A 27,622-nucleotide genomic window follows, 5' to 3' on the forward strand; every position below is an offset into this window, starting at 1 on the left:
AACCTCCTGCTTGAAAGCAGGCTTCATTTATTTATTCATACCTCCCTTATCCATAATAGATTTTTTTTTTTTGAGACGGAGTCTCACTCTGTCCACCAGGCTGGAGTGCAGTGGCCGGATTTCAGCTCACTGCAAGCTCCGCCTCCCAGGTTTATGCCATTCTCCTGCCTCAGCCTCTCGAGTAGCTGGGACTACAGGCGCCCGCCACCACGCCCAGCTAGCTTTTTGTATTTTTTAGTAGAGACGGGGTTTCACCGTGTTAGCCAGGATGGTCTCGATCTCCTGACTTCGTGATCCGCCCGTCTCAGCCTCCCAAAGTGCTGGGATTACAGGCTTAAGCCACCGCGCTCGGCCTCATAATAGATTTTAAGATGCCTTCAAAAGCAGACTATGGACTGTTTAAGAACAAGAAAGAGCAGACAAAAGAAGACATGATACTAAAGCACCTCGTGGCATTTGCCCTGGAGTTTCTTAGAAGACTTCATTAAATTAAAATCACACTAATTCACCTCAGAGGATGCCGCATCAGGGGCAGTTAAGGCAACCCAAGTGGGGTTCCTGTGACAGTATTTTGTGAGGACTTCTTTTTCTGATAAAGAGTGACAAGTTCAGTTTTTTCAGATCCTATAACCAGCTGGCATGCCTCGCCCTCCATGATATTTGGTGACCTCTTACACAGCAAAGTCACCAGGTGCTCAAAATAAGGGCAGAGGACTCATCTGTGAGGCCTCGGTGACAGAAGGAATCCCCGCTGGTAGGCAGGTGTCCTGATGGCGCTGCCTCTGATTAGCTCTGTGACCCTGGGCACCTCACTTGGCTTCTCTGGGCCTCTGTTTGCCCAGCTATTGGGGCAGGACCGGGAACTAGATTATCTCTGAGGTATTTTAAGAGTGACTGAGGTTGCCTGGGGAGTTCTTTCTAAAGGGTCAAGTCAGGGTAGGGATGGGGTGGGGAGAGGGCCCCAGGGGCTGATTACAGCCACAGTACAGCTCCACAAGGAATGGTTTTTAAAAAGAGTGAAAGAGACTGGCTGTGAGAAGCCAGGTGGGGGAAATGGTGTACACTTGGCTGAAACCAGTCAATGAGAACGAAGAACATAGACAAGAGGAAGCAAAGAGTGATGCCTTGCTTTTTGGCCAGACTATCTATCCACACCTCCTACACAGAGTGTAAGAAACATACAAGTGGGTCCGACACTAAAATGCCAAGCAGTGTCCCTTGGTTTTCCCTTGGGTCTGGCACTAAAATGCTAAGCAGTGTCCCTTGCCTAGACACAACTGGGCCATCCATTGCATGTGGCAGGTAGGCTGAGCACCTGCCATCCAGTGGGTATGAAGTCTATGGTATTGCTGCTCCTAAGCTAGCGGCCATTTTGTTTGGTTGCTGTGACCACTCAGGGCACAGGTTATAACCTGATGGCCACTGGGTTGCTTTAGTTTGTCCTTTGCAGCATTTTAAGAAATTTCAATCTGTTGCCAAGATCTAAAAATCAAGCGATTTTATAGTAAAATCCAGATTGGAGACTTCTGAAAAGTCAGATCTCCCACATTTGCACGGACTCTCATAAGACAAGCATTAGCTGAGACTGAGTGGCAGGTGCCCCTGCGAAGGGGGTACCGGGCTCTCTGCTTAGCCACAAGTGCCCCCTACCCACACCCCCCTGCTGTACATGCAGCCAGCTTCATTTGTTTACACTCTGCGTGGTTCTGCAGGGTAAGCACTTGAGCCCTGACTTGAATTCTTTAGATATGTCAGTGCAAAGGCGCTGAGAGCAGAGCCTACCCTGCCATCTCTAGTGGGGTCATGTCCTGCTCCCCATCTCTAGCCATCCAATCGAGTCCCGGCACCCCTATCCATTCATTCTACCCCCCTCAAAGTCTCTGATCCTAGTATCTACTCTCCTCCCTTGGCCCTTCATTTGCTAGGTGCCACCTGGTCTAACAGTCATGATCCACAGCAGCCTGACACATCCTCACAATTTTCTGTCATCTGCCTAGGCCTAAGCTTCAACTTGAGACCCTGATTCTTTCTGGATTTGGCAGTGGGGGCAGACCCTAAAATTGAGTGCCAGGAACCTAAAACAAGCTTTCATGTAAGTATATCTTACAGTTCAAAGTTGGAATGTCTTTTTTTATTTTCTTTGAGGATTGGAAACTTTACGATGATGATGTGCACATGCTGGCGTGGTTATATGCTTCACGGTATATGACCATGCTTTATCAAATACATCCGAGAGCCTGCTGTCCGCCAGGTTCTATGCTAAGCACTTTATGTGCATTACTGCTGATCCTCATTATAACCTCTGAAGGTAAATATTTTTATCACCGGATGGAGAAACCAAGGCTCAGAGAAATCTCATCGTTAGTAAATTGTGTGTCAGAAATGTAAACCCGGCCCCGTCTTCTCCGAAGCCTGCCAGGCCCTTTCCATGAAGGGTAAGGTCTAAAACATAGTAATGGCAAGTGAGTGCATTAAACAGAAACGGAAGGATTAGGTTGTTGCAGTCTTTGTTTCTTTCATGTCAAATATGTTTTCAGTTAACTTCAAATACTATGAGACAAATTTTACCTTGTGGTGATGACTCAGTTCAGTTGCTTTTTTGATCCTGCTTGGAAACCCAGAATGTACACAGCACAAAAGATGGTTCAAAAATAGACTCATAAAAGGAAGGCCTGGAAATGAGGCATCTTCTAATACAAGCATGTTAGCTCTAAGGGTTTTTTTCATTGTGACATTGCTTTCTGAGCCAAAATAATGACAAACTGTTGGTGGCTATGGTTGGCTGTGGGGCCAGGGCCACCTTGGGATGTCCATGAAAGTCTGATACTGTCCAGCAGACCTGGCCTAGGCCCAGCCCCAGGTTGCAAGTTCCTGCAGCAGACAGTTTGGTCAGTCACTGAGACTTGACCTCTTGTGGCAAGAAAGGCTTTCAGTAACCGGATACCCTGAATTATGTGATGGCTCCACAAAGGGGTGTGTGACACATTGGGCTGAAGTCAGAGCACAGATTAGGGAGCTGAAGTCCCTCTGGCCTCTGTGGAATGCCACTGAAGTACACCCTGCAGCAATAACTGTATATTGTCTTACCCCCAATGCGTCCCTAAGCTGTGCCCTTCTCTCCAAGATAGCCTTGTAGCCTTTGCTGGATTAGGGTAACCAGCAGTGCATTCTGAGCACAAAGACTAGCACTGTGATTTAAAAGATGGATAATTAACGCTGGGAAAACTTGGAAGCTGGAAGTGCAAAACCCAAATTATACCTCAAATGCAGCGTGCCAGTAAAGCTCAGCTTGTCAGCTTTCTACTGGAGGCCTCACTAGGCTAAGTGTAAATGGGGACATGGCGGCTAGAAGGCGGTCTGTGAACTTGGATGGTGGGCAGGAGAATTTAAGGTCTCTCCATGGATTCCCACTCAAGTCAGCTCCCTGAGGGTTTTACGGCATCAAAGCCCTTGGCTACGAGTTGGGTTCAGGCCCAGGCACAATTACTGTCTCCGGCCGTAGTCCCAGCTTTGAGGGCTCCCAGACGGCCTCCGCCTTTTGAAGGATGGCAAATGTCCTTTAGCAAAGACTCCGACCAAAAGGCCTTTTTTTCTTACGCCCTATTTCCATTCCCCAGAGCTGCAATCAAGGTCCGAACCCCGCCAGCAGCACGCTCGGTGGTGCAGGTCCTTAAACCTTCACAGCTTCCAGGGGCTCGGACCTTTACCGTAGACCACAAGCAGCCCCAGTGGCCTAGCTTTGCGACAGACAACGATTTCGCACGCGTACATCCCGCTTCCGTCCTGGGCCTGGGGCAGGGAGACCTTGGGCTAAGGACGGAACCTAGGCTAGGGGCGGAGCCTTGGCGGGGCGGGGCGGGGAGGGGCGGGGCCTAGACTACAAGCGGGGCCGATCCGGGCGGGGCGGGGCGGGGCCGCGGGTCGCTTACTGTGGTCGTCGCGCAGCGCTCTGTCGATGAAGGCGGCCGCCGGGTAGAAGAAGACACTAAGGTCGAAGGTGGGCAGGTCGTCGGCTTCCACGCCGTGGTACTGGATGTCCATGTCACGGTAGTAGTCGGGTCCGGTGTCCACGTTCCAGCGGCCATGGGCCGCGTTCAGCACGTGCGTGAACCCCGCCTTCTGCAGCCGGTAGCGGTCCAGCGCCGTCGCCCTGGGCGCAGGGGAGAGAAATCTGTGGGCGCGCGGCGCCCTGCCCCGGGCGGGGAAACTCAGAGGCCGCCCACGCTTTCTGCCGTGGATTCCAGTTCCCAGAATAAGGACTAGTTATTGCAAATGAAGTCCCAAAGCTCTGCTCTTACCCGGTCCCCTAACGCCACCTGCACTGTTTTGTTATTCTGGCTCGGCTGTCTCAAGAAAGGACAGGGTGGAGGCTGGGGTAGGCGAGCTGAGCTATTCGTTCGTCCATTCGTTCTTTCATAATTCACTATATACCGTGGAGCCTGGTGCTGGACTCTACCGTGGTCGCAGATCTGGACCTGCCAAATTGCCTGAAAGCCCTCCAAAATAACCTGTTCATCAGGGCTGCCTTCACCCACCCTCTCCTCTGAACCTGCCGGATGTTTTTAGGGTTTGGAGATGGAGGCTCAACTGAATGGTTTAAAGCAAGGCCTTCCATGAGAGGATTGGATTAGGATTGAGCAAAGTTCACAAATTCACGTTGGCACGATGTGAATGGGAAGGTGTTGCTTTGGGGAGCTGTTACCTAGCTGGGCAGAGCATTGTTCTGAGAAGGAGGGCTTTTCCAGCCATCTATTGTTTGAATTGATTGCAGGGAAGTTCTTGAAGCCAGCAGTGAAGTTATTTAATGGGCTACAGCTTTATCTTTCTAGGCAAGAATTTCCAGGAACAGTAAATTTAGTCCTCTTGAAGTAGATGGCTCTGGAGTATGACTCGACCAGAAGGCAGCATGGTGGGGCCGGGGTGGAGATGGGCTGACAGAGGAAACATGGGTTCTTCCTGCCTATGGGGTGGGGCAGGGAGGGACCTGTGTCACTACAAGTGTCAACATTTGGTGATGGAGGGGAAGAAGGAGGCAAGCACCGGCCAAGCCAAGGAAACAGCACCATCTAAGGTATGGAGGCTGGAGACAACAAAGGCCTTTCAGGAAGCATTGTCTATTTCCTGTAATCAATTATCCATCCCCAAATAATGATTTGCAATCTATTTGCACTGTGCTGGGTACTGATGGTAAAGAAGTGAACAGAGGCTGAGCACAATGGCTCACGCCTGTAATCCCAGCACTTTGGGAGGCCGAGGCAGGCAAATCACGTGAGATCAGGAGTTGGAGACCAGACTGGCCAACATGGCAAAACCCTGTCTCTACTAGTAATATGAAAAAAAAAAAAAAAAATAGCCGTGCGTGGTGGTGCATGCCTGCAGTCCTAGCTACTTGGGAGGCTGAGGCACAAGAATTGCTTGAACCCAGGAGGTGGAGGTTGTGGTGAGCCACTGTACTCCAGCCTGGGCGACAGAGTGAAACTGTGTCTCAAAAAACAAAAGAAGTGAACAGGTTAGTGAAGGTCCCTCAGGAAGGTCAGATACGAATGGGGGTAGGAATAAACAACAAGTAAAGATAATTTTAGAGAGCAGTGAGAGCTGTCCGAAGGACCTAAAACTTCATGACATGATACAGAATGACCGTGGTCCTGCTTCAGGCAAGGTGGTCGGGAAAGGCCACTGTGGGGAAGTGGTGTTTAAGCCAAGACTGAGGGTGAGAAGGTTGAGGATGAGTTGGAGAGAAAATGTTTCATCCAGGCAGAGGGAACAAGTGCTGAGAACAGAAAGGAAGCCAGTGTGGCTGATGTGGCAAGGGGAATAGTGGTACAGAAGTTTGGAAAGGTGGAGGGACTGGATCGTGGTGGGTCCTGCCCGCCATAGGAAGGAGTTTGAGTATTATTGCAAGTGTGGCAGAAGTCTGCTAGAGGATTTTAAGAAAGAAGTAAGCATTTTTTACTTTTTTAAAGATCAATCTGGCCAGACAAGGTGGCTCACACCTGTAATCCCAGCACTTTGGGGAGGCCAAAGCGGGAGGGTGGCCTGAGACCAGGAGTTCAAGACCAGCTTGGGCAACATCATGAAACCCCATCTCTACAAAATATAAAGAAAAAAATAGCTGAACATGCTGGCATGTGCCTGTAGTCCCAGCTACTGGGGAGGTTGAAGTGGGAGGATCACCTGAGCTCAGGGAGATTGAGGCTGCAGTGAGCTGTGATTGCACCACTGCACTCAGTCTGGGCAGCAGAGAGAGACTCTGTCTAAAAAAAAAAAAAGAAAGAAAAAAATCAATCTGGCTGATGTGTGGGGATGCTGGATGTTAGGATCTGTGTTTGGGAGTCAAGGAGAGCTTTAGAGAGTGTTTAAAGAGAAGTGATACAACCTGGGTTTAAGAAGACATCTCCCTCAATTGCATGAAGACCAGTACTTCAGCTCAGGGAAGACGTGACAAGGGTCTGGAGCCATACCAGTAAGAGGGTGAAAGTGGCATTGCACTCCAGCTGAGGGCTCATCTCAAGGCCACTGGTAAAAGCATGTGGACAGAAGTGACCATGTTAGATGCTAGCAGGGACCAACACCCTGGGCCAGGAGGAAGCCTCACACCAGAAATACATGCCATGGCCCCTCGGCCAAGGGCGCGCTCGTCTTTCACTGGTTTCCTGGAGCTTTTTATCTGGCATGAGAACCACGATGGTGTCCAGTGTTTGGGAAGGGAACTGAGCATTTGGAAACATTTGCAGACAGCTCATCGGAACTGTGGCATGGAGAGTGGGGAGTCCCACTGAGCCCCCCTCCACTTGGCTCTTGGTGTGGCCATTCTGACTGTGGGACACATTGTGCTTTCCATTTTTCCTCAGAAAGGTCTGCTTTTCATTTTTCGTCTTGCCCCAAAGTATGTATACAACAAGCATTATGCTTTGGGGATGTAGCTCTGTGCCCAATTAAAGCCGCCGCTAATGCGGTCCATCTTGCTGAGTAGCAATCAACCTCACTTTGAGGTTGAGCTCAGTGGAAAAATTAAAATTAACTCTCCTTGACAGGAAGCTCCTACCCACCGTGAAGACTGTTCTCTCTGGGTTCAGTAACTGGCCTTCAACATAATCAAGTGGCAGTTTGAATGAATAACAGTTTGCACTTTGCCACTTTTGGGGAGTGGGGTAGATATGCAACAAGACCCATTGCCTGACACCTCCATATCCACCACATGAGGCTGATTTTGGCTGTGCCTGAGGGAGAGAAAGAGGCTCATGAGGACTCCAAGACCTGGTGGGTATTTGAGGCCCACCACAAGTTTTCAGGGTCTTGGCTCCTTGGACGGGAAGGGGAGTCAGTATCCTCACACATCACTCTGGGGTCTCCCCCCAGCTTCGTTCACTAGAGTTCAGTTGAGGGCTTGAAAGAGCATCCACAGCAGAATGGGAATCTGCAAATAAACGGAGTGCCTCTTACACAGATGCTGTGGGGGAGGCAGAGCCATCATCACAGACACCTATCGTCCAATCCCCAGCTGGGACAGACACCCAGCTCAGCAATTATTGGGAGTGGGGCAGGCTTAGAGGGTGGTGTCTGACACTAGATTGCTTTGGTTTTGTTTTTAAATTTCAGGGCCAGATACATTATCTGCTCACATATGTTGAAAAGAGACTAAGAAACACAGGGCATTTTGGGGTGATGGGCGTGGAGAAAAGGCCATGTGCCCCACTCCTGGGTCCACATAAATGCCTCTGCTGAGGGAGAAAAGAGTTCAGAAAGAAAAACAGATTTAGGAATGTAATTCCAGAATCTAGATGACACAGGAGCTTTCATTTCTGGTTAGGCACAATCCTAGATGTGATCAATCTGTTCAATTTTTAAATAATATGTCATCTCATGACAAAAATAACAAATGCTCAATGTAGAATGCAGAACACATACTGCCCCCTCCCAAAAAATCACCTGTATTTCTACTCCCCTGGGGATAAAGGCTATTGTTAGCTTTTGATGTAAGAACCTCCCATTGTTTTTCTATGCATAGATTTGCATATTTTATAGAGAGTAGTTTTTTTGTACAATACTATATATAAAGTTTCAAAATCTTTGACATGGTGATATATTGTAAACGTCTTCCTATGGCAACACACAAGACTTCAATAACTGCGTGCTCTTTCATTATATAGGTAAGTCCCAATTTTTTCTTACCAAACATTTTGCTGTGTTTCTTTGGGCACTCCTCTGATTATGTTCATAGGAGACATTTTTAAAAGTGAAATTGCTGGGTCAACAGATATGGCCATTTTAAAATACATTTGATACTTGTTACTAAATTACCCTACAGAAAACTTGATAAAATTTGCAGTCCATATACTTCATCAATTTCATAGACAAAAGAAAAATGGTGTCTTGTTTTCAGTGATTCATTTTAGCAATGATGGACATTGTTTACACATTTGTTGGACTCATGCAGTTTACTTTACTTTTTTTTTTTTTTAACATTTTTTGACTCTTTCCAGTTCATTGGAATCGTGTAGTTTACTTTTTTTTTTTTTCTTGAGACAGAGTCTTGCTCTGTCACCCAGGCTGGAGTACAGTGGCGCCATCTCGGCTCACTGCTCACTGCAACCTCCGCCTCCCAGGTTCAAGCAATTCTCCTGCCTCAGCGTCCCGAGTAGCTGAGATTACAGGCACGTGCCACCATGCATGGGTAATTTTTGTATTTTTAGTAGAGACAGGGTAACACCATGTTGGTCAGGCTGGTCTTGAACTCCAGACCTCAGGTGATCCACCTGCCTCGGCCTCCCAAAGTGCTGGGATTACAGGCGTGAGCCACCATGCCTGGCCTATGCAGTTTGCTTTTGAAGAACACCGTCAGTCATATGCCCGTTTTGACTAACTTCTCTTGAAGTCTTCTCCCTTCCTGTGAACTTCCAGCCTAGCTCTGGATTTGGACTCCAGATTGGAGGAGGGCTGAAGAAACAAATTCCTTCTTGCATGGCCCAATTTCCTCACCTAAGCCCTTCCCTTCCTGCCTGCTTCTCTGGCCTGGCCCAGATACCTGCCAGCCCCTCTGGAGTTGTTCCCAGGAAGCTTGCTTCAAAGCCCCACCCCGGAGGAATGACAGATAAGCTGCCACTCCATGAGGCGGTCTTCTTGGGCAGTGCTCCTGACGTTTCACTTGTTCAGATCCCTTGTCACTCTCCTGTTGTCAGCCTAAATACCTCAGCCTCTGCTGGCAAGCCCATTTTCCCAGGCGTGTGCTCTTGCACAGAGGGGAGGAGGCACAAGCCCTGAATATATACATCTGTACAAACCCCCTGCAGCTTCCTTCAGGCAGCAGCAGGCTGATCCCATGTTGCACAGACTCTACATTGGGCATTGAAGGAAGTCCCCTCATGATCGGAATGGTTCCCCACACTCTGATGTCTGCGGAGAATCCACACATTTCCCACACCTGATTATGGATTTCTGTTTGCTGGCAGGCTGTACCTTGCCATCTCACACCTTATTTTTTCAGTAGGGTGTGACACTGTCATGGTCACACATCATTTCATGGGTGTGGCCTTGATGGTGACCTTCCCCAATGGAGTCTTTTTTTTTTGAGACAGAATTTTGCTCTTGTTGCGCAGGCTGGAGTGCAATGGTATGATCTCTGCTCACTGCAGCCTCTGCCTCCTAGGTTCAAGCGATTATCTTAGCTCAGTCTCCCGAGTAGCTGGGATTACAGGTGCCCGCCACCACACCTGGCTAATTTTTTGTATTTTTAGTAGAGACGGGGTTTCACCATATTGGCCAGGCTGGTCTCAAATTCCTGACTTCAGATGATCCACCTGCCTTCGTCTCCCAAACCCAGTGGAGTCTTTTTTTTTTGAGACGGAGTCTCGCTCTGTCGCCCAGGCTGGAGTGCAGTGGCCGGATCTCAGCTCACTGCAAGCTCCGCCTCCCGGGTTCACGCCATTCTCCTGCCTCAGCCTCCCGAGTAGCTGGGACTACAGGCGCCCGCCACCGCGCCCGGCTAGTTTTTTGTATTTTTTTAATAGAGACGGGGTTTCACCGTGTTAGCCAGGATGGTCTCGATCTCCTGACCTCGTGATCCGCCCGTCTCGGCCTCCCAAAGTGCTGGGATTACAGGCTTGAGCCACCGCGCCCGGCCCCCAGTGGAGTCTTAACCGTGCAGTCTTGAGTGTGCCCGTTCCTTGCAAGTGGACTTTAAAACAGTGGGCACATTTCTGGCATCTGATCTTTGTTCGTTCACCTGATGGGAAAGTGAAATGAACTGGCCTTCCGGTGTCTTGGGTGTTCTTGTTACTTGCTGATGGTGAAGCTCCTCCGTGTTGAGGCACCTGAGAAAACACGGGGCTGACAGCTGAAACTGACGCATGAACTGAGGCGGCAGAACCACTGGGAGCCTGCGTTTTCTTTGTTTGCTAAACAGCACCGATTACACTGGCAGTACTTTCCTTGTGAGAGTCTTGTGAAGTTGAATGATGCAGTATTGAAGCTTCGTTGAGAGGTTAAAAGATGATTCCAGGGGGAAAAGGCAGTGGAAAGATGTATGTCAGAATGTGCTTATCCCATGACAAAATGTGGTAATGGGATTATATGTAATTTAAATTTTCTTGTTTTTGTCTTTCTACATTTTGTACATTTTCAGTAATGAGCCAGTCATATATTCATTTACTATGTAAATGTATAGCATGATGTGTATTGTTATTTCCTTAGTTCTCAGGAGAGACCATTGTAGAGGCATAAGGTGGCCTCAGGGTTTTTAACTCCTGCTGGAAATCTCCTGTCTGCCCCACTCTCTCAAATTCTATTCCTCCAAGGATGGAGGCGAAGAGAAGAGAATACCCAGGAGGCCTGGTTTTGAGAAATGATGTGGTATGAGTAATTGGACTTGGCATTTGCCTAACCATGCAAGGAGATGGTTTATGTTGCTTGAGGCCTTGACTGCTAAGCCGTTTTCTGGCAATGAGAAGGCCAGGCCAGGCCAAGGCCTCAGGCTTCTCTCCCCGAACATCTTGCCCATGACCGCTGCCCAGCTATGCCTCAGTGGCCTTCGGTAGTTGGAAGTCCTAGTTATTTCAGGTAATGCCCAGCATGTTAAATTGGCAACCTTGACAGTGTTTTGCTGCATCCTAAACTGGCCACGCCACCCACACCTTGAAGAAGCAGGTTAATTTCATACCTGCTCGGTGCCTTAAGGCAGAATTGGTTCCTCCTTTTCAGGGAGAAGGAGCTGTCTCAGCTGACTGACTTGCCTTCACTTCACTTCCCAGGTTCTCGAGGCCAGGCCAGCCCTGGAGATGCCTCTGGCTTCTGAGGTTGTGAGTCCGGTCAGAAGCAGAAAAGCAGAAAGGACAAGACAGAGGGTTCCCTGGAAAGCCAGCTTGGGCTGGGTGGGTGGGACAGGCCGCAGGCCTTGGCAGGAATCTGACCCCAAATGCCGGACCTTGGAGGCAACTGTAGTTTAAGCAAGGAGCTCCTGAGGGCCCCCACCATTCCATGAACAGCGGAAGTTTAACTGCACCCTGGCACTGGCTCTGACACCCGCATGGTGGAGAGGCAAGAGAGATTTCTCAATTATCCTGTTTCAGCCAAGCCTTATCACTGGAGGCTGCCCTGCCTAGGAATTTGCAATCACTTTGACGGTAGCCAGGATATTTCCCCTCCTGCTGACTATAGGGAAAAAAAGGACTGAAAAAAGATTTTGCTAAGCAAATGAAAGATGTGAACGAGATTAAAGTGAGAATATTTAAATTACAGAAACTTAGTGCTTTCGAGCATACTCAAGCATTTTTGAAGCACCCATTTAGGGACTGCTGATTGATAAGAGGTGATGAATTATTCTTATCTCATCATTGATGCCAGTCCCTGGCTCTCTGGAGGGCAACACTTGGTTAACCTAATTTGAATCTAATTTGAATGACTTAAAAGTAATAAAACAAGTGTGTGCTTGAAACTAATAAAGCCTAATTCATTTAATAGGCCATTTCTTAAATAATTTTATTTGAGAGCTGGAAGGGAACCTTTGAAATCATCCTTTATTTTACAAATAAAGAAACAGAGTCCCAGAACAATAAAATGCTTTGCAAAAGGCCACCCATAGTTGGTGGCCACCCACACACAGTGGGGACTGGGATTCTGTGCCCAGTCATGCTTGAGCCCTCCACTCCACGCTGAGCCTGTGGTTCCACTTGTGGCAGATTCAGACCCCTGTCGAGTTAGAGGAATGAGTAGGGAGTGGGTGGCTACACCTTGTGTGAAGAAGACTTCCCCCAAACCCCAGGAATATCTGCAAGGTGGCCAGCCAGGCCCCACCCCTTCGACCCCTCTGCTGAGCCAGCAGAATGAGCACCCTTCACATCGCTGTCCTGTTTGTGGCCTTTTCTTATGAGGCAGCAGTGGCAGGGCCACCTTTCCCCTCCCCTGGGCTGCTGAGCAATGAGGACTTGCAGTTACCAGGCAGGCCCACTTGGTGAATCCCCTTGGGCTAACCTGGGATTGAGAAAATGCTTTAGCAGTTTCGAAACCTACAGGCCCAAGGAGCTTTGATGTGGCTGCCTTCTTAGGCCTTAGGTCACCTCCCTGGAAGGTCTAGGAGGGCAGGCCCTCCTTCCAGCACTCTGCCCTGGGTCGTGATAGAATCTCATGGGAGAAATCTGACCCAGGGTTGTTTTCTGTCCCAAGGCTTCTTCCCCTAGCATGGGGACCCTGGGTGGAAAGGCACAGTGACGCTTCTTTATCTTCCTCATCCACTGTGAGTCGAATTTCCAGAACCTGCCTGATTTGTCATTCAGTGCATGAATGTACTGGGCACTGTGAGACGTGTTTTGTTTGCATTAACGCATAGAATCCACATTTTATAGGTGAAGAAGTTGAAAGTCACAAAGCTTGAGTGACTTGCCCAAGGCCACACAGAAACCAGTATTGGGTCCAGACACTGTGGCTCCAGAGCAGATGCTTAGCCACTCAACCTCTCTCCACAAAAAGGAGCAGGGAAAAGAGTGAGCTTCATCTTAGAGGTACATATGCCCCTCTGCGGGCCCAACAGTCACTGGCCTGGGCTCCAAGGATAGATAGTAGCTTTGGCCGTTGCAGGACATCCAACCTTACTCCTGGGTCCTGACCTCCTTCACTTCCAGAGCCTTGGTACCTTGGTACTGGGCTCAAAAATCTTAGGTGCTTTTAGGGAAAGGAAAAACCTAACCAAAATGTAAATATCAAATTAAAACTGAGGCTTTATGCACGAGGAACCAGCTTGGAGCTTTTGGCTGCTTTGGGCAACCCCTGCAAAAAGACCAAGAAACACAGGCAGCCTTGCCTGCTCACAGCCCAGGCTATGGCCTTTGCATGGCTGCATTGGCAGTGGAGTTAATTGCTCTTGCAATAAGCAGCTGTGAGTGTCCTTAACCTTGTTAAGTGAGTGTCACAGAAATTAGGGACAAGCACCACGCCATGCTGACTTGAGGCTCCAGCCCCCAGCCGGGGGTGCAAGCCTCACACACCTGTGTGTGCTTGTATTGGGGCTCGATTAGGCAGAATTGAATTACAAGGGCAGCGACATTTTCCATTTTCTTGGTTGAAAGAAGCAAGTTCAAGGTCAAACATCAAGGAGGCAAGCATATTTTATTGTCTGGCACGTGATTAACTAGAACACGTCGGTTCTGCTCAGATACTCAATGGTTTTCTGAATGAAGTCCCTTGGCCATCATTTACCCTTCCTCAAGCTGGCCCTGACCTACCTTTCCAGATTTCTTTTTGTGGTTGTTGTTAAGTAACAATAATATTGCATTTGTCTATTAATTTTTTTTTTTTTTTTTTTTGAGACGGAGTTTCACTCTGTCGCCACGCTGGAGTGCAATGGCGCGATCTCAGCTCACTGCAACCTCCACCTCCCAGATTCACGCCATTCTTCCACCTTGGCCTCCTGAGTAGCTGGGATTACAGGCTCCCACCACCATGCCTGGCTAATTTTTTGTATTTTTAGTGGAGACGGGGTTTCACCGTGTTAGCCAGGATGGTCTCGATCTCCTGACCTCGTGATCCACCCGCCTCAGCCTCCCAAAGTGCTGGGATTACAGGCGTGAGCCTCCGCGCCCGGCCATGCCCGGCTAATTTTTGTGTTTTTAGTAGAGACGAGGTTTTGCCATATTGGCCAGGCTGGTCTCGAACTTGTGACTTCAAGCAATCCACCTGCCTCAGCCTGCCAAAGTGTTGAGATTATAGGCGTGAGCCACCGCACCTGGCCAACTATTCTTTAAGTGGAGGAAAAGGTAAAATAATCTGCCCAAAGTCAATGCACCTGACCAGGAGACTGTGCCAGATGGCATTACTGTTGAATGTTTGCAGCCCCTCCGGCTGTGCTAGTTAAACTTTCCTGCCCCACTGACATAAGGCTTTGGTGTGGACTTGCTTTTGCCAGTGAAATGTGGGCAAAAATGGCAAGTGTCACTTCTAAATTAGCTTATGGTTTGTCAGGTCTCTCTTTTCTCTCTGCTGCAAGGCTGGCAAGATCCCAAATCAGGGCTGCTCTGTCACCCTGGGTCCTAGAGTAAAGTGGTCGGGAACGCAGCAGAGCTGGCCCACCATGGACTGCAGTGTGAGTGAAAAAGAACCTTGCTGTGGCAGGCCACCAAGATGTTGGGGTGAGCTATTAGACTAGCACAGCTAATCAAAACTGACCACACAGCAGTAGAATCTGGCTTAATCTCAGACCTTCTGAAAGTGTACCACATTCATCCTCCATATTCCAGATGAATCACCCTGCTTTTCTCACCTCTGTAGCTATTCCCATCCTGCGTCCTCTGCCTGGAATTTCTTTGAAATTCTACCCATCTTCAAAAGTCGAGCCTGGATTCATGTCTTCTGTGATCTTTCTCAGATCCGTAATAGCACCAAGCACTTACTGAGCATTTACTATGTGCCAGATACTACTCTAGCATTTGTTTGATTTCATTTAATCTTCACCCCATGAGATAAGTCCTATTATTGTTGCCATATAAGGTGAAGAGAGGTAAAATAATTTGTCCAAAGTCACACAACTGGTGTGTTGTGTGGCAGAGCCAAGACTCAAACCCTGTGCTCCTTCCCCTCCAGTACTCACTGCTGTTTCTGTTCCGTTACATTTCTGCTCATCTCTATCTTCTTCCCTCCTCAACTCTGAAACAGCTTCTGTACCTGACCATGTTTTGTTTGTTTGTTTGTTTGTTTTGAGACGGTGTCTCGCTCTGTCACCAGGCTGGAGTGCAATGGCGCAATCTCTGCTCACTGCAACCTCCGCCTCCCAGGTTCAAGCGATTCTCCTGCAGCCTCCCGAGTAGCTGGGATGACAGGCAAGCGCCACCACACCCAGCTAATTTCTGTATTTTTAGTAGAGATGGTTTCACCATGTTGGCCAGAATAGTCTCAATCTCTTGACCTTGTGATCTGCCCGCCTCGGCCTCCCAAGGTACTGGGATTACCAGCGTGAGCCACTGCGCCCGGCCTGACCACATTTTTTTTTTTTTTTTTGATCTGGGTTTGAGTATAAATTTTACCCCTTCTGGTGGTGAGAACTTGGGCTGATTACTTGATTTCTCTGAGCCTCAGTTTCTTCCTTGTTTCCCCCGCAGCTCTAAGCAAGGTGTCCAGTAAACGGTTACTGGCTGACTGAATGAATGAATGAACTCTCTGAGCTGTGACTTATCCATTTGTAAAATGGGAATAATAATGGTTCCTCCTTTATAGGGTTATTGTGGAGTCTAAATGACGCCTAGCACAAGGCATGACACCTAACACCTAAGAATTCAATACAACTTAGCTATTATTATTATAAGCCATAGGAAAGGTAAATACAGTATACAATATACAGAGAAAAAGCTTACTTCTCACTATGGGGATTAGGGGAAGCTAGCTTCATGGCAGAAATGACTTGAGTGGACTTTGAAGAATGCATAGGATCTGGACTCGGACATGAGGTGCAGGGAAAGACATTTTAGACAAAGGGAACAGCATGGATAAAGATACAGAGACAGTTTAAGTCTTAAAATCTTAATCTCTCTTTCCTCGGTTGTACCATTTCTAGGGTCAGATCTAAGGAAATAATTCTAAATATAGAAAAAACATTATGTGTAAAGATACCCACTGCAGCGTTGCTTATAAAAGTGAAAACATGAAAATAACTGATACGCCCAACAATAGGGAAGTAGTTACGCGAATGCTCTTCTGTTCATCTGATATATCGTCATGTCTATTCTAATTAAATACATAAGAAGTAATAAAAGAAAATGTTTATGAATGATGCTATGTGAGAAATAAGAGAAAATGAATAATCAATATAGTTACAATTATGTAAAAACAAATTCCAAAACCAAAAGTAATATTCGGAAAGTCTAGGAGGAAATATACTACAATATTAATAGGAGTATCTCTGGAGTAATGGCCTTTGGTGATTGCTTTGGGATATTGAAAGCAATCTTTCTTACATTTATCATTTGTTTATTATCATAGTTAACCTTTACTGAGCACTTCCTATGTACTAGGCAGTGTACTATTTTACACACATTATCCCACTTAATCCATACAGCCCCATGAGGAAGGTTATCTTATTAGCCTCTTACCAATAGGGAAACCGAGACTTCTCTATTTACACAATGAGCATATGTTACTTTTTTTTTTTTTTTGAGACAGAGTCTCACTCTGTCACCCAGACTAGCGTGCAGTGGCACAGTTACAGCTCACTGTAGCCATGACCTTTTAGGCTCAAGTGATCCTCCCACCTCAGCCCCCCAAGTAGCTGGGACTATAGGTGTGTGCCACCAAGCCCAGATAATTTTTTAAAATTTTTTGTAGAGATAGTGTCTCACTATATTGCTCAGGCTGGTCACAAACTCCTGGGCTCAAGCAATCCTCCCACCTTGGCCTCCCAAAGTGACGGGGTTACAGGGGTGAGCCACCATGCCCAGCCTATTACTTTCGTTATAGGAAATATTTACTACATTTAAATAATATTTTGTTATTAAAAGGCTAGAGATGTCAGTCCCTCCTTTTTTTTTTTTTTTGCTAGTCCAAACACTGTTATAATAAGCATTGTTGCACGTATTTTCTCATTATTGCTACTCTTATTTCTGTAAATTACATTTCTTAAAGTGGTATTTTTGGTCAAAATATCTGTGTATCTGTTTTCATTGGAACTAATTTTAGACTTACAGAAAAGTTCGAAAGTCACATGGAGCTTGGTAATCAAAAGGAATAAAATACTGAGACAAGTACAATTTGGATGAACCTGGAAAACATTATGCAAAGTAAAAGAAAGCCAAGAACATATTATAATATTCCATTTATACAGAATGTCTGGAAATCAGTAAATCTATAAAAACAGAAAGTAGAGCGGTGGTTGCCAGGGCCCGAAGGGCAGGTAGGGAATGGGGAGTGGCTGTTTAGTGGGTTCAGGGTTTCCTTTTGAGGTGATAAAAATGTTCCCAAATTAGAGAGTGGTGATGGTTGCACAACTCTGTAAATATAACAAAACCTCTGAATTGTATACTTTAAAAGGGTGAACTTTATGGTCTATGAATTATTTCTCAATAAAGCCGAATTCAAAGAAGAAAACCTTAGAGAGTTTCTGTACACCCCTCTCCTTCCTTCCCCTAATGTTCACATCTGAGAAATTGCGGGTAAATTGTGGCACAGCTAACTATGGCACTTACTCATCGCCGATGTAGAGCTTGGGCCAGACCTCGTTGACGTGGGTGTACTGGGGACTGCCCTTCCAGAAGAGCCGCTCCAACTCAAAGGCTCCAGGGGTGCAATAGTCCTCCTCCTCCCCTTCCTCCTCCACCTTCAGCGACAGCCTCTTGGCAGATGAATAGACATTCTTGAGGCTTGTCTTCACTTCTCCGGATGTCATTTTAGAGCTAAGGGATTTTCTCTCCTTTCTGCAGCTGGTTATGAGAGAGAAGCAGGATGGGGTTAGCAGGGGACACTGAGGCAGGGAATAGGCTTTACAAAAAGAGGTGGGAATAAGCTAATCTTAAAATTTGGCAAGTGTTTCCCCAACCTGCTATGCCCCCGCTTCCTCTTCCTAGGCCACCCAGGTAAACAAGGAAGGCCATGATGACAGTTAAATGACACTTCCCCAATGTTCCAATCTTTCTAGAGTAGGAGCGCTGGGGTCCTTGGACGTGGGCCAAGACAGGTTTTGGGGCTAAGAAATCCTGCAAGCAGCCAGTCCCTTCCCACCTTTCTTTAGACTTTACTCCTTTGGTGCCTACTTTTTCCTTTATCTGATTGAAACCTACTGGTTTGGGCCATTTTGGACCCAAAATAGGAAGGCCAGAAGATCCCTGACATTCCAGGTCCATGGCCCTCTCAGCGTCTGCAGGGAGCCGTCAGCCAGCAGAAAGAGTACATCGCCAAGGCCATACCTGCCGGGGCCACATGCACGTCAGCAGGACTTCAGAAGCCTCGAGAGAGGAGGAAACGTGGCCGCGTGAGAGTTAACCTGTCAGAAGAGCTGAAGGCAGTGCTCACGTTCTCACACTGGGAGCCTGGCCATCATTGCCTTAACTTACCAAGGGGATTGGAAGAGATGCCCCAAGATAGAAAGCTGTGCCTCCAGGTTGAAATGTGCATTTGGAGAGCTCATTAGGCTCTGCCAGTGGAATGCAAGAGGGGGCTCTCCATTGTCCCCAAGGAGAGGAATTTGCAGTGGAATTGGACAGTGATTGTTTCCTGAGTCGAGTAAATGATGCACCTATGGTCAGCCTGGGAAGGGAAGTTGTGCTCCTACTCTGAGACTGGAGAGAAGGAGGAAAAGGTGGGAAGACGGAGAACCATGGAGGTGAGTGACTGGGAGGGAGTGCTACTTGTTTATTTATTTGACAAATACTTATATAACACCTATTGTGTGCCAGGCACTGTTCCAAGTGCTTGATGATTGTAAATCCATTTAATCTTAACAACACTGAGGTAGGGTTATCCTAATACCCTATCATTAACCCCATTTTACAGATAAGGAGGATCATGAATTGAGGCTGTCTGTAGCACAGGGTCTTAGTGTGATGGGGAGGGAGATGAGGTGCAGTGTGAGCAGGGGCAGGCCTGGGATGCAGACAATGTAGGAAAGGGTTCATGGCTTCAAAGACCATTAGGAACATGTCAAAGGGACTCAGAATACAACTTGAAGAAGCTCCCATTTATTAAAAATGGAACAATTTGAACATGAAAAATAACAATAATTCCAGTGGATCAAAACACATCAAACACTTAGGTCATAATAATACTGAAGGCCAGGCGCAGTGGCTCATGCCTATAATCCCAGCACTTTGGGAGGCCGAGGCAGGTGGATCACCTGAGGTTAGGAGTTCAAGACCAGCGTGCCCAACATGGTGAAACCCTTTCTCTACTAAAAGTACAAAAAATTAGCCAGGTGTGGTGGTGGGTGCCTGCAATCCCAACTGCTCTTGAGGCTGAGGCAGGAGAATCGCTTGAACCTAGGAGGCGGAGGTTGCAGTGAGCTGAGATTGCACCACTGCACTCCAGCCTGGGCAACAAGAGTGAAACTCCGTCTCAAAATAATAATAATGCTGAAAACAGACCAAGAGCAGTGGCTTATGCCTATAATCCCAGCACTCTGGGAAGCTTGAGGTGGGTGGATTGCATGAGCCCAGGAATTCAAGACCAGCCTGAGCAACATGGCAAAACCCATCTCTACAAAAAATGCAAAAATTAGCTGGGTATGGTGTTGCATGCCTGTAGCCCCAGCTACTCAGGAGGCTGAGGCTGAGGTGGGAGGACCACTTGAGCCCAGGAAGTTGAGGCTATAGTGAACCATGATCATATCACTGTACTCCAGCCTGGGCAACACAGTGAGACCCTATCAAAAACAAAAACAAAAACAAAAAAAAACCCAAAACTAAATTATGCACAGTTGGAAGATGTTTGGGAACCAGCTCCTTATTTTGAAGATGGATAGATAAAGGAGAAGAATCTGCATGTATTGCTCCTCTCTTGTACAAACTATATACTACTGGCTCGATATGGGAAATTTTCTTTTATAGAAGTATTCCAAATAATGAATAAAGAAGGAAGCACCATTTCACACCACCTGATGAGCTGCTGTATCCAGAGACTGAGCATAAACTGCCAACCACATACGAATAAGAAGAGATGATCAGACATTATATGCCTTCGGACAGAAGAGCACACCACCATGGCAGGAGTCATCTCACCAAAAAAAAACCTCAGTCTTCTCAGGGTCCTCAGGTCTGTATCTATCAGCCAACTTGCTGGAGATTCTGAGGACAGTAATGTCATACCACAGGGCCTTATCTTTTAGAAAAACATACTGAAATACTTGCTTCAAAAATAATATAGTTAGAAAATATAAATAATACAATGTTGGGGCAGGGTATTGATGTAGGTGTGAATGAGATGGGCTGGCTATGAGTGATGGTGATTGGGGCTGGATGATGGTTATAAAGTAGTTGCTGTTTCTCTTTTTTCCTTTTTTAAAATAGAGATGGCCGGGTGCGGTGGCTCAAGCCTGTAATCCCAGCACTTTGGGAGGCCGAGACGGGCGGATCACGAAGTCAGGAGATCGAGACCATCCTGGCTAACACGGTGAAACCCCGTCTCTACTAAAAAATACAAAAAAAACTAGCCGGGCGACGTGGCAGGCACCTGTAGTCCCAGCTACTTGGGAGGCTGAGGCAGGAGAATGGCGTGAACCCAGGAGGCGGGGCTTGCAGTGAGCTGAGATCCGGCCATTGCACTCCAGCCTGGGCGGCAGAGCGAGACTCAGTCTCAAAAAATAAAAAAATAAAAAGTAAAAAATAAAATAAAATAGAGATGAGGTCTCGCTATGTTGGCCAGACTGGTCTTGAACTCCTGAGCTCAAGTGATCCTCCTGCCTCAGCTTCCCAAAGTGCTGGGATTGTAGGCATGAGCCATCACACCTGGCTAGTTGCTGTTTCTCTTCAGGTGTGTTTGAAATTCTCCATGATAGAAATTTAAAAGGAAAGGATTGATACCACTGATTTGGGGAATTCGATTCTCCCAAGTCCATAGCAGATGACTTAAAGGATCACTAGCTAGCCGTGTGTGTCTGTAGGGATTGTGGGAAGCCAGGATTTGTGACTTCCTCCAACAACTTCCTGCTTCCTGGTGGGGTGTGGAGAGGGCAATGGGCAGCAGAGGGGACCCTCCTGTGGAGTCTCTCAAAGTGTGGTCTGAAGACCACCTCTGTCAGAGTCACCTGGCACTGACCAAAAATACAGATTCCTGGGCTGCACCCTGGGCCAGGGGTTGGGGCACAGGCATCTGTATCCTAGTGAGCTCCCACGTGAGTCTGACACTTAGTAAAGTTTGATAATAATTGTCTGAGATGTGGCTAGACAGCCAGGGCGCTGCAGAGTCAAGGGAAAGGTAGTGAGGGCGCTTATTCAAAATGCCTCCCGCTGTCCCAGTGGGATGGGAGACCTGGTCTTTAGCCCAGAATGCAGCTGCAGGCTGGGAGGAGAGAAGACCTTGGGGCTCCTGAGTGTTGCTTCTCTGTGTAGCCTTGGTGTCTGGCACGTAGGAGGCACTCAGGAGATATGGGTTGGATGAGGAAGTGGCTTAGTGAATGAATGGAATGAGTGACTGAGGGGTGAAGGAATGATTAAGGGCTGTGAGGCCTGTGCTAGGGACTCAGCAAGAGCTGCTAAGGCAGGACTGAGCCTCCAGGCTGATTCAGAGGAGGGTGAAGGTGAGGGGACTGCAGGCGCAGGGTGGGCTGCCCTCCTGCCACGGGTAATCGTTCAGGCCCAAACTATTCTGGGGCCTGCCTTCTGTGTTTCCAGTCAGGAAGGGAGAAATTATTTCAAGGAGTGGCCAGAAATCTTTCTCACAGAAACGAGCCCAGACCCCTCAGTCCCCTAAGAGCATAAGTAGTTATAGCCCTCCTCGCTTCAGGCCCACAGTGTCTAAAGATCTGAAGCTCAGCCCATCCATGGCACCCACTCTTCTTGTTCGAAGTGAGTAGAAGCTGGGCACCATACACCTAAGGGTGGTGGTTTAGGCCATCTTGAACTCTGCCTGCGGTTAATGGAAGCTTCAGAAGAGGTGATTTTCAGGGGACGCTGGGGTCAGTTCCATTCTGAAACCTCCGTCTGCCTCCTTTGATCACTGAAGCTGACCTCACCCTTGATGAGGCTGTTCTTCCTTCATTACACTGTGGAGGGAACCATACCCGTCTCCATCGCTGTGCTGAAAGCCTCGGCTGGATTTCCAGACAGAAGAGGAAGTGGTGCGGTCTACCCTGAAGAGCTTGGCACACAGAGTGAGCCCTGGGATCTATTATCCTCCAGCATGCAGATTTGATGGGGAAAGAGAACAAAGTGTGGAACCGTCCAGAAACCACAGACCTGTAATCTTTCCAAATCCTGAAGGCGGCCTGTGTGCACCCTCTCTGCATGGCTCCCAACTCTCTAATTCTCAGAGAGGCCAGGAGCATCTGTTTCCCAGATCACAGCCAACATGGAAGGGAAGACAAATCTGTTCTGTTTGGTTTCCATAGATTCGACCCAGAGATTAACTGCCAAGGTCTCAATGACACACACAATATCAATCACAGGCTAAATGTCATAATGAGAGCTGGGCAGGCTGTCAAGAGAGGCCTCCAGGTTCCCGTTACAGCTTCATATTTAAGGATTTGGTCCCAGGAAATCAAATGCTATCTCCGAGACGACTTGGCCTACATGCAACGGCAGCCTGTCTCCTCCTTAAAAGGTGACAAACTCAGGCTCCTTCAGCGAGGGACCAGGCAGATAACATAGAGGAAGGAAGTGAGTTGGGTGTTAAGAAGTAAATTAAACAAACAAAAACCTGACTGTTGGCTTCAGGCAAGAGACGTTAGGGAGTGGTGGGGAGTGTGGCACACCAGGGAGCATATACCTCCATTAAGGGGGCAGCAGCTTGCCATCCCACGTGGGAATGCAAGCCCAGATTTTCTGGTATTTTTATGATCCACATAGATTGTTGTGAGAAATCTATTGATTTTTAAAATGTAAGCCCCTGTAGACAATACTATCCTTGTCCCGTTGCAAGGAAAGCATCTACTACAGGTGCCTCCTCAGCTCAAGTCGCTGCAGTAGAAGTGGACAGTTCTTTATACACAAAAGCCTTCCTACCTCAGGTGCCTATTTTCCTCTTGAGGGCATTTTCTAGTCCTTGTGCTGGTCAGGCCTGCAGTGTGTGGAAACATCCCCCAGAAGTTATCGCCAATTAGGGGCAGGAGTTGCCCACTTCCTCAGCCCCCCCACTTCCTCAACCCTTAGTGGGCCACTTTTGAAATATGTCCTGCACAGTCTCCCGGAGGCTGGCCCGTGTGTTGGAGCTCCCCAATTGCCCACAGTGGGACTCTGCTCGTTCACACATCCTTTACTGGTTGTCCTCCCTCCTGGGTGCTCTGCATGCCACACTGTACTCCCAGGAGCACCTCTCAAATAAACAGCATGCACCCAAAGTCTGGTCTCAGGGTCTGCTTTTAAAGGAAACTAAACCAAGGTACAGCTAATTTAAAAACATTTAAAGGTGAAAGATACAGTATACATATATCAAAACATCACTTTGTATCCCATAAATACATACAATTATTATTTGTCAATTAAAAATAAAAATGTAAGGAGAAAAGAAAAAATAAAGATACCACGATAACAGAAGATGCAAAAGGCCGAGCAGTACTTGACCACTAAGGCCTAGAGTGCCATTTCCTTTCGTGAAAGTGACCTTGCCTTTGAAGAGCTATTAGCACAGGGACTCCTCATTAACTCAGACTGTATTTCAGACCTTTTTTTTTTTTTTGAGATAGGGTCTCACTTTGTCACCCAGGCTGCTGGAGTGCAGTGGCACAACTCACTGCAACCTTGAACTCCTGGGCTCCTGGGCTCAATATTCTCTTGCCTCAGCCTCCCAAGTAGCTGAGACCACAGGTTGCACCACCATACCTGGCTAATTTTTTAAAAAAGTTTTTGTAGTTGGGCATGGTGGCTCATGCCTGTAATCCCAGCACTTTGGGAGGCCAAGGTGGGTGGATCACAAAGTCAAGAGATTGAGACTATCCTGGCCAACATGGTGAAACCCCATCTCTACTAAAAATACAAAATTTAGCTGGGTGTGGTGGTGCACACCTGTAGTCCCAGTGACTTGGGAGGCTGAGGCGGGAGAATTGCTTAAACCTGGGAGGCAGAGGTTGCAGTGAGCCAAGATGGCGCCACTGCACTCCAGCCTAGTGACAGAGCGAGACTCCTGCTCAAAAACAAAAAACAACAACAACAAAAAGTCTTTTGTAGAGACAGGGTCTCACCATGTTGCCCAAATGGGTCTGGAACTCCTAGGCTCAAGTGATCCTCCTGCCTCAGCCTCACGAAGTGCTGGGATTACAAGCATGAGCCACTGCACCTGGCTTATTTCAGAATTTTCTATTGCAAGTCTTGCATTTGGTTCAAGGTTTCCTTTGCCCAAGTAGGAAAGGCCTTAATCTGAATTTGAAACTGTAATTTGACACCATTATTTTACTTTATGCATAAAAAAACTCAAACAAGCAAAAAACTTTTTATAGTTTTTTTTTTTTTTTTAACTAGAAAAGAATACATCAAAATGTCAATAGTATGGGTGACTTTTTCTTCTGTTTCCTAATTTGGGATTCTTTTAATAAATAGTGATATTTTATAATAAATAACCACATGTATATTTTTAAACTGTGCTGGCCAAACAGAACAGTCTTGGCAGGAAGCTGCTTGTGACTTCTATTTTGCAATTTCCACCCCACCTCACTTGCTCCTGGGACCTGGCACTGTCACTGGCCCTGACAATCACTAGAGACCCTCAGATGTGCATGTTCCATCCTCCCTGAGCTCCAGTGCCCTCTTTGACAAAAATGGAGCTAAAGCTAGGGGGGCAAAGACACTTTTAAAACAAACAAACAAAAAAAAACCCCAAAAAAACCCTCAAGCTGAACTCTTTTACTTGCTAAGGTGGCAGATGGGAGAAGCGGCCTGGAGAGATGCATAATTCATTTCAGTGGGAAAATTAAAATCTCTAAGTAGAACCCTTGAGGCTGCAGAGATTGGCTAGGGAGCCATGCCTAGGAATGAGAGCATGTGTCAGGAAAGAAGGCTTATCTTTTTTCTTTTTTTTTTTTTTGAGACAGAGTCTCGCTCTGTCGCCCAGGCTGGAGCTCATGGGTTCAAGCAATTCTCCTGCCTCAGTCTCTGGGGTAGCTAGGATTACAGGTGCCCACCACCACATCCAGCTAATTTTTGTATTTTTAGTAAAGACGAAGTTTCACCATGTTGGCCAGGCTGGTCTTGAACTTCTGACTTCAAATGATCCACCCACCTTGGCCTCCCAAATTGCTGGGATTACAGGCATGAGCCACCATGCCCGGCCATCTTAACATTTTGAAGAGCCACATACAGGCTTCTTGCTTAACAAAAAGCACAATTTAAGAATTTTTTAATTTTTCCATAAAGACAAGGCCTCACTCAGTTGCCCAGGCTGTGGTGCAGTGGTTCAATCATGGCTCACTGCAGCCTCAATCTCCCGGGTTCAAGGGATCCTCCCACCTCAGCCTCTTGAGGGGCTAGGACTGCAGGCATGTGCCACCACACCCAGCTATTTTACTACTATTATTATTTTTTATTTTATTCTATTTTATTATTTTCTGTAGCGACTGTCTTGCGATGGTGCCCAGGCCTGTCCCCAACTTCTGGCCTCAAGCGATCCTCCCATTTTGGCCTCGTGAAGCACTGGGATTACAGGCATAAAGTAAAATAATTACAAAATGAACCACTTTGGCCTATTTGAGGATCCCTTTGATGGGAAAAAGATGAGTTCTACAGCATGGCCCAGAAAGAGGTGCAGTGAAACAAAGAGAACTAAATTGTTCTGCACAATAAAGCAAGAGACTTTGTGTTTCCCAGAACATTCTAGAAGGAGTATGAGGGGGCCCTGCGGCAGGGCTGAGGAAAGGAGCAGTTGGGGCCAGAGACCACCAAGTGAGGAGTTTCTAGGGGAGGAACAGCCACGAGATTGCTGAGAACGGGGGTTCCCAACCTTCAACGTGGCAGTGCCCCATAGCCGTGGCAGCCCTCTCACTGGGACCCTAACCCTTCAACAGAATTGTTACACACAACAGGCGTGTTCTCGGTGACTCCAAGAAATCAAAGGGAAAGAGGCTGGTGCCGGCGGAGAGAAAAAGCAGAAGTTTGTGAAGCAGCAAATACAGAACCATCCCCTTCTTGTACAAAAATAAATTTCCCCAAAATATTAACACTGGCTACATGCTCGTTTTAGGGTGATGAAATTATATGTGATTTTTGTTTTCTTTTTTTAAAGTAACCATCTTTTCTAAATTTTCTGTGCTAGACATGTTTTACTTGAGCATATGGAGGGAAAAAAACAAAATTCCATGAAAGTTCTATTTTAGAAGTGTTCTGCACGTAGTAGACGCTCGCCCCAAATCCCCAGGCCGAGGCAGGAAGGTGACCCTCGGGACAAGGTCTGACCCTGCTCCTCACATCTCTCCAGTGGCACCGAGTGCCTTCTGTCAAGTGGGAAGCCCCTGAAGGCAGCTCTGTGTCCTCCCCAAGGCTGCCCATGGCAGAGCCAGGCCCCTGTGTGTCAGAAGGTCATCCTAGCCCCCCATGCCTCCTGAGAAAGCAGGAGGAATCTAGGTTTTGTGGATCTGGAAGCTTATTCAATTTCTTTCTTCTTCTTTTTTTTTTTTTGAGACAGAGTCTTACTCTGTCACTCAGGCTGGAGTGCAGTGGTGCAATCTCAGCTCACTGCAACCTCTGCCTCCTGGGTTCAAGCAATTCTCCTGCCTCAGCCTCTCCCAAGTAGATGGGACTACAGGCGTGTGCCACCACACCTGGCTAATTTTTGTATTTTTAGTAGAGATGGGGTTTCATCATGTTGGCCAGGCTGGTCTCGGACTCCTGACCTCAAGCAATCCGCCTGCCTTGGCCTCCCAAAGTGCTGTGATTACAGGCATGAGCCACTGCCCTCGCCTCAATTTCTTTAAGTAAAAGAAAACCAAATAGGTATAGGGCCTTGGAAGAGGCTGGTGCAAGCGCACGGTTCTGAAGCTTGGGGTAAATCCACCTCGGAGTAGGGGGGACTTTCCTTCCCCTCTGACTTCAGATGAAGAGGGCAGCCCCCCTCCCCACCCCATCCCTTACAGTGTCAGAGCCAGCATCATTGACTCTGCTTAGCTTGGTCTTAGTCTAACTCAGCTGACATTGGGGTGCTCGGGCGGGTCATGAGAAGGGATGGGTAGTGGCATCGTTCTCTAGGCCTGGCCGTGACTCCAAAACTTTACTGTGTATGTCCCTGTGTAGGGTCAGGCTGGGCCAGGCCAGCATGGGAGGGGATCGGAAAGGGGTGTGCTGAGCCAGGCCAGGGAGGTCTCTGCCTTCTAGAGGTTTTTAGCTGAGTAGAACAATTTATAGTGTAAACATTTAAAAAATTCTCCTCTCCCGAGAGTTCAAGACTAGCTGGGGCAAAATTGTCAGACCCTGTCTCTATAAGAAAATATTTTATTTTATTTTTATTTTATTTTGAAACAGAGTCTCACTCTGTCTCCCAGGCTGGAGTGCAATGGTGCAATCTAGGCTCACTGCAATCCCCA

At 47.4% G+C, this 27,622-nt stretch overlaps 1 protein-coding gene across 2 annotated transcripts in view; it reads right to left on the reverse strand.

The window, feature by feature from the left end:
* The window catches only part of DUPD1 (dual specificity phosphatase and pro isomerase domain containing 1), a 36,326-nt gene that overhangs the window by 2,988 nt on the left and 5,716 nt on the right, over positions 1 to 27,622 (reverse strand). For both annotated transcript variants that reach the window (XM_033209285.1, XM_033209286.1), the window contains 2 exons: positions 17,658 to 17,891; positions 3,930 to 4,150 (listed from right to left, as the gene is read on the reverse strand). In XM_033209285.1, the coding sequence (XP_033065176.1) occupies positions 3,930 to 4,150; positions 17,658 to 17,857 (421 nt within the window). In that variant the 5' untranslated portion in view covers positions 17,858 to 17,891. The remainder of the gene's footprint in view (positions 1 to 3,929; positions 4,151 to 17,657; positions 17,892 to 27,622) is intronic.

This window comes from Trachypithecus francoisi, unplaced genomic scaffold (genome assembly GCF_009764315.1).
Source record: "Trachypithecus francoisi isolate TF-2019V2 unplaced genomic scaffold, Tfra_2.0 Lachesis_group9, whole genome shotgun sequence".
In the NCBI taxonomy this organism is placed as follows: domain Eukaryota; kingdom Metazoa; phylum Chordata; class Mammalia; order Primates; family Cercopithecidae; genus Trachypithecus; species Trachypithecus francoisi.